Source organism: Protomyctophum bolini, assembly GCF_963924005.1.
Source record: "Protomyctophum bolini genome assembly, chromosome: 8".
NCBI lineage: Eukaryota > Metazoa > Chordata > Actinopteri > Myctophiformes > Myctophidae > Protomyctophum > Protomyctophum bolini.
The window spans coordinates 9,573,030-9,584,726 of NC_137869.1; the positions used below are offsets into that span (position 1 = coordinate 9,573,030).

Here is an 11,697-nt window from a genome sequence, read left to right on the forward strand (position 1 = left end):
GTGTTTGTTACTATAGTGTATCACATCATGTAATAGATGTTCAGATCTAATATGTTTTAATCATATATTGTTTTTGTGTTTACATTCTCAGACAGCAGCTCAAGGTATGTTATTTTTTGCATAAATTCCACTGTATCATTGTCAAATAATTGGGTAAATATACAGAGACACAGTTATGGTATCATAGATTGTTTTTGTGTTCTCAATATGAAGTGCTACTTGTTTAATTGTTGAAGGCTAATGAAGAAATATATTTGTATGTTCAACTACACTACAATGGAAGATAGTATTCCTGACACCTGTGCACACAAGGCACACTAGTCTCACACACATACTGCAGACACTGTGTCATGTCAGGTTATACATTTGTGTTTAGAATCAAATCAATGCAGCATAAAATCAAGATTTATGTCTCATACACTCACTCATACATTGCTTTACATAACCATGAAACAAAACAAAAGAATGCGGGAGTTGCTTCAAATGAACAGAATGAAAACGAACAAATTGTTTTATTTTTGTCTAAATTGCTCAGTGTCACTCTTCTCTTCTGTATACGTACTTCAAACTAACCATAAATGAATGATATGTCATTTCACAGATATCACAGCAACATTGTTTGAAGCAGCATCGGAAAACATGATTGTGTTGTGGACAAGGTTCCCCGGAGCCAGCTCATACAAGGTCTCCATTGCACCAAGCAACGCGCCAAGCAGCCCTACTACCTACGCAATCTTTGGTCACAACGTTGTGATGGGCGCGGTGCACTCTCTCTCCGCCAACGTCATGTATGTCGTTTCGGTCGAAGCTCTGGGTGGCAATTCTCAACCTATAGCATCTTCCAATACCATTGAGTCTAAAACAGGTGAGTTACAGACATTAGAGACTTGGATAACTAACTACTGTAGATTTACAATTTAGAGTTACAGAGTTTTGGGCAGAAAACAGGAATAGTATAGAGAACAGAAACACTTCAGTTCAGTATAGGTTATGTAGGTTGGGATTGGCTGTGCATTTCTACTACAGTTGTATACTGTAGGTACTCTACCTACTGTAAATGTATGTGGACAGTTCCGTCTCACCATTCCATAGCTGGAATCCTCATATCGATTGCTGTACATTTAGAAGAAAGGCACTTGTACAGTTGTACTGTAGGTCTTTAAAATGGATTCAAGTTATCTTCAGCTTTCAGGCAACTATCTAGACTCTAGAGTCTCTAGACAGGAACATTTTACTGTTCATAGAGAGATTTGTCCAAATTCAGCCAGAAGTATAGGCCTAATGCGTATATTGTGCAATATTGCTACCTTTATTTTCTTTATACAGAATGTTTTTCTTGATTTTCATCTGAAATAATTGTGTACATCAACTGTCTTTTTGTTTTTGTTTTTTTAAAGCTCCCCAGGTTATGAATCCTATTGACGTAGTGAAGGCAAAAGACAGCACAACCTTGATGGCGGAGTTCACCGAGGTCACCGGGGCCACTGGCTACATCATACGCATTGAGAACAATGCTGGCTTCTTCCGTGAAGACGAAGTGACCTCCTCGCCGGCACAGCTGGGATCCCTGGAGCCGTACACCGCGTACACCCTCAGCATCATGTCTAAGAATACTGGTGGTCGCAGCCAGCCGTCCACCTCTGTGGACGGAAAGACAGGTACAGTTATTCCTCATGCATATATTATAGTTAGGCATGTAACGATATATTGTATATGGATATATATCGATATTAATCCCGACGATATGAATCGATTAATTGAAAAAATCGAGAGCTTTAGTCATTTTCCATCATATTCAAGTGCTTTTGGAGAGTAGAGCACTGTAGAGGGGAGCTGTGTGTGTCTGTGACTGTAGAGGGGAGCTGTGTGTGTCTGTGACTGTAGAGGGCAGCTGTGTGTGTCTGTGACTGTATAGGGGAGCTGTGTGTGTGTCTGTGACTGTAGAGGGGAGCTGTGTGTGTCTGTAGAGGGGAGCTGTGTGTGTGTCTGTGACTGTAGAGAGGAGCTGTGTGTGTCTTTGACTGTGCCCAGGTGATTATGGCAATTATGTTTCTGCACTGTCAAAAGTAATGCTACTTCTTTTGCAATGTAGTTAACTAAAAAATCTCAGGGGGGGAGATATTATATAAAATTTCAAAACATATTTTTTTTCTTTTTAATATCGTGAAAAATCGTATCGTGAACCTCATATCGTGATACGAATCGTAGCCTAAAATATTTTAAAATAAACATATTTTATGGACAGGGGAGACATAGGAATTACTGGAGGAAATAGTTTTCTGAGGGCTTGTTTCAAGCAGAAATGTGTTACTCGTTCACTGGGGGGGGAAAAATGATTGCCACCTAGCCTTCCACCTCCCTTGTTATCTGATCTTCCTTATTGTCTGAAATGAGTACAAAAGAATATAGGTCCCAACATGCCCTAAGGTCAAAATTGGTTTGATCCACTCATGATAGTACACCCAACATACCCTAAAGACCTCTTCTGTATTAGCTGTAACTCTATCTAACCTCTGTGTATGCAAAACACAAAAAGCTGACCTCAACCTGACAATGTACGCCTACCCTGAGGAATAGGGCTGCTGTTTCAACAGGACTTGATATCTCCACTTGTCACAAACATGCCACAAGCAGTTTCACTGTTTTGTATTCATTGTTTGCCTTTGCCATCATTCATCTCCAGAGAGATAGTTCTTCATAAGCTCCTGATTATTAGCTCCTGGTTGTCTTTCTCAATTAATTTCAGGGACAAAATAATACATTTCAGAGGCTACTTTTTTTTTATACATGGAAGACCCTGCAGTGACAGTAAATAGGATGACATTTGGTTCCAGGCCCTATCTGTGACTGCAGTGTAAAAACCCAAGTGTTAACTAACTGTGAATTTGTGAATGTGGATAATAGGACCATACGATGCAAAAATCACTTTCAACACATTATACATTATTATTTTCCCAGGGTTACTGCAGTATGGTTTACATAAGGTGTTCTTTTAACTTGATTTTAAAGATGAATTTTGTATTTGTATTGGTTATACACTTTGGTAGTGCATTCCAACCTATTACTGCTCTATAGATAATAGAAGATTTAAAAATATTTGTTCTTGGTTTAGGTGCCACCAAAACACCCGAACTGGCTTGTCTAGTCATATGGTTATGTTCGTCTCTTACATGTGCTACCTGTTCAAAGAAATACTGTGTTTTTTTTGTCCATTAATACATTTCTGAAAAACGTAAGAATACGTGATTGTAATCTATTCTCAACTGTAAGCCATGATAGACTTCTGTGCATATCTGCAATGTGTGTCCTGTTGGAACACTGGAGAGCTAATCTGGCAGCTTTGTTTTGCACTTGACAACAGAATGTAAATTCAGTTTGTTCATTGCTTTATTCTTCTCCACCCCACCCACAGTGTTGCCTCCTCCTGTGCTCACCACCTCCTCTCCCAGCAACGACTCCCTGGTGGCGTCATGGAGCGCTGTGACGCACGCCGTGAGCTACTCCGTCGCAGCCCACAAGTTCGGCATCAACAACACCGTGATCGTGAACACCACGAGTCTGTCGGAGACCATCGACGGCCTGGACGCGGGCTCGCTCTACATCGTCTACGTCTTCGCCTGGGACGTGGAGGGCAGGAAGGGAGAGGCTGCAGTGACCAATCAGACCACACGTAAGATAAGACTGGATAGGGACCTAGAAGTACATGGCTGTGAACATTGGTTGTATCGTGGAGAAGGAAAGATGTCAAGCTGTCCATAATTCCTCACACTAGTGGTTCTCAAAGGGGGGACCCTTTAGTTAGCAGGGTACACTTAACAGTGTACAAATGGAACTAAATGGACGCTTTCCGGGTCCATTTAGTTCCATTTGTACACTCTCAGGCATTATGGGGGGGTCCTTCCTTGTTGAGAACCATCACTTCACACGTACAGTACATGTGATGATCATACAGGTGTTTAATTTGTCAGACCAAACTAATGCTTATTATATATCTTTGGATTGCCACTGCAGGACCTCCCGCTCCGGCTTCCGTCGGTGCGACCGTAGTGTGGAGCGCTGACGTCGCGGGCCTCAACGTGTCCTGGAGCATGGGGCCTGTCCACGGCCCTGTGGACTACCACGTCGCGGTGGCTGGCTCCGGCCTGGAGTGTAACTCCACGTCCAGTTCCTGCACCGTGGCACCGGTGGTCTGTGGAGAGACCTACGTCATCCAGGTCACTGCGGCCAACATCGCCGGGCCCAGCCACCCGTCCCTTCCTCTGGTATTCGTGTCTTGTGAGTAACAGTGGCTATATAGTCTCGCGTTACCAGAACTGTTTCCAAATGCTTCATCATCATGCATCTGAAACATCCTGAATTACTTTGATTCGTGATACAAGGATGATGTATCTGCATTCATTTTTTAGATGATAGGACACTAAACATTCAACTTTATCATATTCCCACTAGTCCCTTGTCCACCAGAGAATCTGGAAGTGGAGGAGAACGAGGCAGGAGGAAACTGCACGCTGTCATGGAACAGCACACTCTACGCTGACATGTACAAGGCCTTCATCAAGAGAGACGACGGAGTAGAAGTGAACTGCACCACCAACAGCACCAGCTGTGACTTCACCTGTCTGTGTGGCTACACCTACCTGATGGACGTGTTTGCCTACAACATGGCCGGCTCCAGTCCTGAGGGATTGACCCTCAACTACACCACTTGTAAGTAACCGTTTGACCAGTTCAACCCCCGGTGTGCCTATTCTGGGGTGAACATTTGGTGAAAATAGCAGGTCGACCGACAAGCCCCATGAAGCTTGTGAGCTTGTATGTAGACCGTCTATATTTTCGGCGAAGAGATCTGGTGAACAGGGAAAATACTAGCACACCTAATATGAAAGCTAAAACTAAAACAATAGTGTAGCCTGCTGTTAAAATTGTTTTTCAGAAAGCTTTCTCCCGTCACACGAGGCCTGGGAAACATTGCAGATTCCGATGTACAATAGTTAGTGGCACAAACGTTTACAATTTATTACATGAGGAAATTAATAACCACTTAAACCCTCTAGTCTATCTCTATGCTTAGTAAAACGCAGTTGAATTGTAACTGTACTTGGTATGTTTCTTTTTTCACTCTAGTCTAATCACTTTGGGCCAAGATTGCTGATCTAGGTCTGTTATTGATACACATTCCGCCCAGATTAGGGATACTGGGGTTCAAGTTGTTAACATGCCCTGCAGTGAAAGTGCTTATGTCTTTCGGTTGTATACTATACCAATGACATGTTCCAAGGTTACTCGTGACCAGACAGGCATCCATGCAGAGTGTAGGGAAATGGTTCGGTTCTTTGCCGTGATACTGTATGAAATGAGCTCACGTCATGTGTTCAATTCAATTCAATTCAAAGGGCTTTATTGGCATGTGAAAACATACGTTTACATTGCCAAAGCAGAAAGAACAATACAACAATACAGCAATACAATTAAAACAAAAATGATGTACATTTGAAGGTCAGAATCTTCAATAGATCAAATTCTATGTACCAAGATCACTCGATGCAGGTATATAGTGCAGGAATATACACAATGATTAGTCTTTAGGGTGGTTGTGTTCCATTTGATATCCTTCTCCTATCACAGCAACTCACAGATCTTGCTGCTGTGTTTGCACATTGTTGTACTTCGCCCAGCAGATATGGGAGTTTTTTGTCATTGGTCATGTTTTCAAAATCTCTGTGTGTGGTTGTAATCTGTGGGAAGTATGTGTCTCTGATGTCTCGTTCAATCGTCCCTGCATCACAGTGCCTTGTTGCCCAGAGGTCGTGTCTGTCAGCCTGGTGGGCACAGAGACCCTGGAGATCAGGTGGCTGCCCGTGCGCGGCGCACAGCTGTATGAAACCAGGGCCGTGGACGCCGCAGAGACCATCGTATGCAACGACACGTCGCCCGTGTGTGCCCTCTCCGATCTGACATGTGACAGCACCTACAATGTCAAGGTGATACCCTGCAATGAAATCAGAGGCTGCAACCGCACCTGCCGGCCTCACACCAGGGACACAGGTACACGCACGCACGCACGCACACACATATGCATGTCGCATGTACAACAAAAAAAACACAAACACAATATTGAAACAAAGCATGCAAATTCCTAGGAATCCGCATTGCAAAAATCGATATAGCATGCCTACACACTGTACAAACATACAAGCATATAGGGTTAAGATGCATTTGATGCAACTATATGTTTGTTCATGTAAAGAGAGTTTATGTTTTTAGCCTTATCGTTGACACATCATGTATATGTCGTACAAAAGTTATGCTTATGACTGTGTTATCAACCCAAGTGTGGAAGAATTTGGAATGAAAGACATACTGTAGTGCAACCTTCAGTTTTACATTTGAGAGTGCACTCAGAGTTAAATTAATCCCACTAAAGTTTACTGTGTAGGCTAATGTCAAATGTACACATCATTGTGCGACCGCGTTGCTTGCTGAGAGTAGCAGTCACAGACAGTATAAGTAAGTAGCCTTGCCGAGCCATGAGGCCCTTAGGGCAGGAGCCTATCTCCTGTTTCTGTAGCGTGAGGCAGCTTGATGTACAAGTACACCCCCTGGACATGACGCTAGTATGTCGCAGGGACTTACCCCCAATCCAACCCTTGATGCTGAGTGTCAAGCAGGGAGGCACAGGGTCCCATTCTTACAGTCTTTGGTATGACCCGGCCGGGGATTGAACCCCGACCTCCCAGTCTCAGGGCAGACACTCTAACCACAAGGCCACTGAGCTGGTAGTCACAGACAGTACAAAACGTAAATCAGGCTGTGTAACCCGTCCTGCCTCGGCTCTCTCTCCCCCCCACCAGCGCCATGCATGCCAGAGGATCTGACAGTGAATCAGACGGAGAACAGCATCAGCGTCAGCTGGACAGCAAACAACCGCGCCGCCAACTACACCGTGGAAGCAGTGGGACAGGGTTCTTCCCCCTTCACCTGCACCTCCGCCTCGGACAGCTGCAGCATCTCCGACCTGCCCTGTGGCACCGAATACCAGGTCACCGCCACCGCAATCAACAGCGCCGGACACAGTTTACCCAGCTACACCGTCGATCTGGAGACAGGTAAACCAACCGCTCAGTAATGAGTTACAACTGAGAGCCTTCCTACAGTATGATCATAACCGCTCAGAGATGACTAGAGTTACAACTGAGAGGCTTTCTACAGTATGATCATAATCTCATTTATTGTCACATTTCAAATGGTTTCAGAATAGTCGGCATGTGTTGAAGAAGTTATCATTGTTTGTATGTAGGCAAACATTTCTGACAAAAAGTTAAAAGTTTGCCCAGAACAGTATAACATCAGGGTTAATGCTATTTAAATTATGATATTATCAAGCATATCAGACAATCTACATTTACCAAAAGGAAATGCATGTATTCAGTCTGACTGGAAGCAGGGATAAGAGTAAGACTATACCAGCCATAAAAATGTTTTGAACAATCCAAAATCCAAATCAGATCACCTCAATAAGAATATGAAAACTTGGGCTTCAAATCAACCCCCGAGAATCTGAATGCTGTTGTGTTCATGTCAGTTGCCACTTTTTCAGTCAAAATCACACCTTTGCATTTTGTAATGAATCGATTTCTGAGTTTCATGTCTGTATACCGTACAGGCGTACACTACAGTATGGTGTCGACTAGCTATCGTTTCTGTTGGGTGGAAACGTCATATGTCCAAAACTGTTACTTTTCAGGATTCGAATGAAAAGAATAGCCAAAGTATAGCAGATTCTGCCCGACAGCAACGACAACATGCATGCATTCATACACTGAACAAAACCACGGCACTCTCTCGACGTTCTCTTCCCTTTACCCTTTACCCTTTACTCTTCCCTTTACCCAACGTTCTCTACCCTTTACCCTGCATAGCGCCATGTTGCCCAGACAACCTGACCGTGGAACAGGTGACCATGGCGATGACCAACGTCACGTGGTCTCACGCCCGCGGGGCGCAGACGTTCGTCACCTCTCTGACGTCGTCGCGGGGTCACGCCCGCTGCCACACCCAGGACTCCCACTGCCTGATGGGATGCATCACCTGTGGCACCAACTACACCGTGGGCATGGAGGCCTTCAGCCGCACGGGCCACAGGTCCATGTGCACCTATCAGGGCTTCTCGTCCAGTGAGTATAGCAGTGTTGTTTTCGTCGACTAAAACTAAGACGAAAGATGTTCGTCGACTGTATACCTTTTTTTCACTGACGGAAACTAAATGGAAACTAAATTAAAACTAAGCTGTGATGACTAAAACTATAAGACTAAATATATCGACAATTTCGTCATGAAATAAAAACGAGACTTAAAATGTTATAAAGGGACTAGTCACTAGTGGACAAGAGATCCAGTACAAGTCATTTTACACATGGTTGCAAGCTGAAAATAGCCGATGGACTAAAAACCAAAAATAACTGAACCGGTTCCAAAAAGGGGCCAAAGTGTAATGTCGCACGGCACCTGCCCAAACAGGCTTTCTGCGCAGGAGCCCCGGATTCAAGGTTATCAGGCTACATAAATTGTGAATTGCTGCTTTATTAATATCACTATAGAAGTCGTGACTTGATAAATATGGGTGTCCCTTATTACAGGTGCTTGCTGTCCATCTGGCATCAAGCTGTACAGACTGGCCAACAACGCACTGCGGGTGTACTGGCGTTCTTCTGGTGGCGACTACAACTACACTGTAGAAATGGCAGGCACTGACAACTACACTTGCACGCCCCCTGCTGGGCAAACCAGCTGTGACATCAGCGGCGTGGCGTGTGGAGACGTCTACCACGTAACAGTAGCGCCAGTCGTGCCGGCAGGCGACAAGGTCCACTTCTGCCCCCAGAGGATGTACTCAGGTACTGCAGCAGGTCTCTTTTATGCAGTAAATGCAGGAATTTTGTTCTGAATCGTATATTGAGTTTGGTTACTCAATAATAGTTAGGTTACAACATCTTGTTTTCATGAACAAAGTAGTCTTCTTACAAAGCATTTATTATAATCATAGACAGACAAAAAAAGACAGATTTATTCTGTAACTATACTCTGTATAGTTATTAATTGCCAATATTATATGAATCCAGAATGAATGAATCATGTGAAAAGTAATCCAAGAAAGGGTATTAGCCTATCCAATTTTGAATATTGAAATACAAAATGAACATCATGGTTGCTTTTGGTTGATTTTGCATTCTTTCTTTTTTTTTACAGTCACTTGCGCGGGGAACAACGTAGGAATGGGTGAGTACAGTATTGTTATATTGAACTTTGAATGTTCGGTCTATGAAAATAGCATCACTTCATAATTGGCAGTGGATTGAGAGTCAGAGAAATAGCTTAACACTACTGAGTGCTTCCTGATAAGCGTTTTGAATGCGTGGCTTTGCATTTATGACAATGGCTTTCAACCAGTGGTCCTTCAGGGAGTTCCTGGTGGTCCCCAGCTAATTGACGGAGAGTTGGTAACCAAATGGACCGGAGGGTTACACTGTAACCCAGGTTCTCTGAGTGGAGAGACTGGCTCTCCACTACATATTATTCAATATGTACAGTTCCCGTACATATTGAATAATATGTAGTGGAGAGCCAGTCTCGAACACGATAGAGAACCTTTAACTCTTGAGAGTGTAAAATGAAGTGTAAAATTAATTTTACACTCTCAATAGTTCAATTATTGTTAAACACCTGCATTAGGCTATACGTAATTTACAAGAAGTTACACAAATTAGTAGAATGTAGAATAATTAATATTTCGATCAAGGTTTGCCTGTTATCTCTTCTATGTTACCACATCATGTAACAGCATGGAATTGTGCAAAATCTTATCCAACGATAACCACATATTCTTATAATTCTGTGTCTGAGAGGCTAAATCTCGTCAAATGGACCTTGATATAAAAAAAGGTTGAAAACCGTCTGAATTAATAGATGAATAGAACAGTTCATGATAACTGTTATTAAGTCAGATTATTCAGGCAGTATAGGCTATGAATGCAAATAACGTAACATCATTATTCATAACTACTAGGCTATATGAAATATTTCAATGTATATCCTTCTAATGCCACTTAAATATGTTTTCCTCCAGTGATTTACAGAGGAAAGAGAAGTGTGGACTCTCTACAGTAGTTCACACTTAGTAGTGGTAAGTATTCACACACCACTCTCACTTTTGTTTTATCAGCTCAATTAACTGGCAGAATTGTTACTTTGAGCAGTTATACTGTACCTCAAAATGACACATTCTAAAAAGGCCAAAACGCACCAATGCAACTACAGTCGCATCTCCTTGCAACAAAACAGCTTCAAGGTCAACCGCACCAATGCAACTCCTTGCAACTGCCATTGGAGATAATGATTGCAAGTATTTGCGTGTTGCTGTTGCATGGTGAATCATTGGTGTGGACTGGGCATTACAGTATAGCCTACTGTGCACAGTAACATCCTCAGCATTTATTTACCAATTTCTGGGTGCAAAATGCAACCAAATGGACCCTGATGATTGTACTGTGTATAGTTACTCATGAAAGCCCTGTTGTGGTTACAATAGAATAGCCCTCTGTTACTTGAGAGTACATGTGTGTGCGTGTGTGTGTGTGTGTGTGTGCGCGTGCGTGCGTGCGTGCGTGTGTGTGTGTGTGTGTGTGTGTGCAAGTGTGTGAGAGTATGTATGCGGGGTGTGCTTTGATCTGGGTAAATATTGCAAGGTATAGACCCCATACATGTGTTCAATTTCACATGCATGATTGTTGTCTTAATGTTTGAGCTAATGTTAATGTTATAGCCTACAACGCATGGCTTTTGAAGATTATGTCACATGGAAGCCAAGTCTATGGGATTCTTTGCTTAGAGCACTTTATGAAATGAATCGTTTGCCAGCCAAGTCTATGGACTTTGTTTGTGGATTGTTTTCAAAGCTTCAAGGCCTGTAGAAGCAAGCAGCGGATACATCTCTCTGCATCTCCCCTCGCCCTCAGCGTGATCCTCAACCTATACATCTCACTCCTGCTAGAAGGACAACTACATGAAGTCTGAAGGAGAAAGAAGAAGAAGCTAATCTAAAGGTCTTAATAATACCCAACATTTGGAGGCAGTTATATAGCCTGCGACATGGATTAACCCATTCTGACCTGAGATCAGATTCATACAAGGTTTCCACTTGACATACACTGGTCTGATCAACCCATTCTGACCTGAGATCAGATTCTAAAAATGTCAGTCGTTCTTCGAATTTTTCAAAAATAGCAGACCTACAAGCTCGTATCGCGCCACTCGGTGGCGCGATATGAGCTTGTAGATCTGCTATTTTTCAATAGCTAAAGCATAACATGTTGCCAACACCAAAATGGGTGCCCGGTCAGAATGGGTTAAGGCCAAACCACACCAAAGGGTCGAGTTGGGACAAAACATTTTTTTAATATAGGTTTATTGGTAGCCGGTTTCAACAATTTAAGTTCAGTTTGAAGTGCAACATAGCATTTTTTTGTCTTCCATTTTCTCCCTCGCCCCTTCCCTCCCCCCACAGTTATCGTCACCAGTAAAACAATATAAAAAATTAACAAATATATGTATTTGGCCGCCGACCCCCTTCAGAAAATATGTTGTTCCAGGGACCCCCCCCCCCCCCCCCCCACAGAAGCAAAGATTTTAGTTAAAAACGTT

General features: G+C 43.0%; 1 protein-coding gene across 1 annotated transcript; it reads left to right on the forward strand.

Moving 5' to 3' along the window:
• Positions 1 to 1,453: 1,453 nt before the first annotated feature.
• Positions 1,454 to 11,017, forward strand: LOC308319595 (fibronectin type III domain-containing protein 7-like; the record flags this gene model as incomplete). Its single annotated transcript, XM_080769697.1, has 9 exons — positions 1,454 to 1,658; positions 3,413 to 3,670; positions 4,012 to 4,275; positions 4,450 to 4,707; positions 5,788 to 6,045; positions 6,852 to 7,106; positions 7,920 to 8,174; positions 8,637 to 8,894; positions 11,013 to 11,017. 9 exons carry the CDS (start codon positions 1,454 to 1,456, stop codon positions 11,015 to 11,017), a joined length of 2,016 nt encoding a protein of 671 aa, XP_080625823.1.
• Between the last annotated feature and the right edge of the window lie 680 nt (positions 11,018 to 11,697).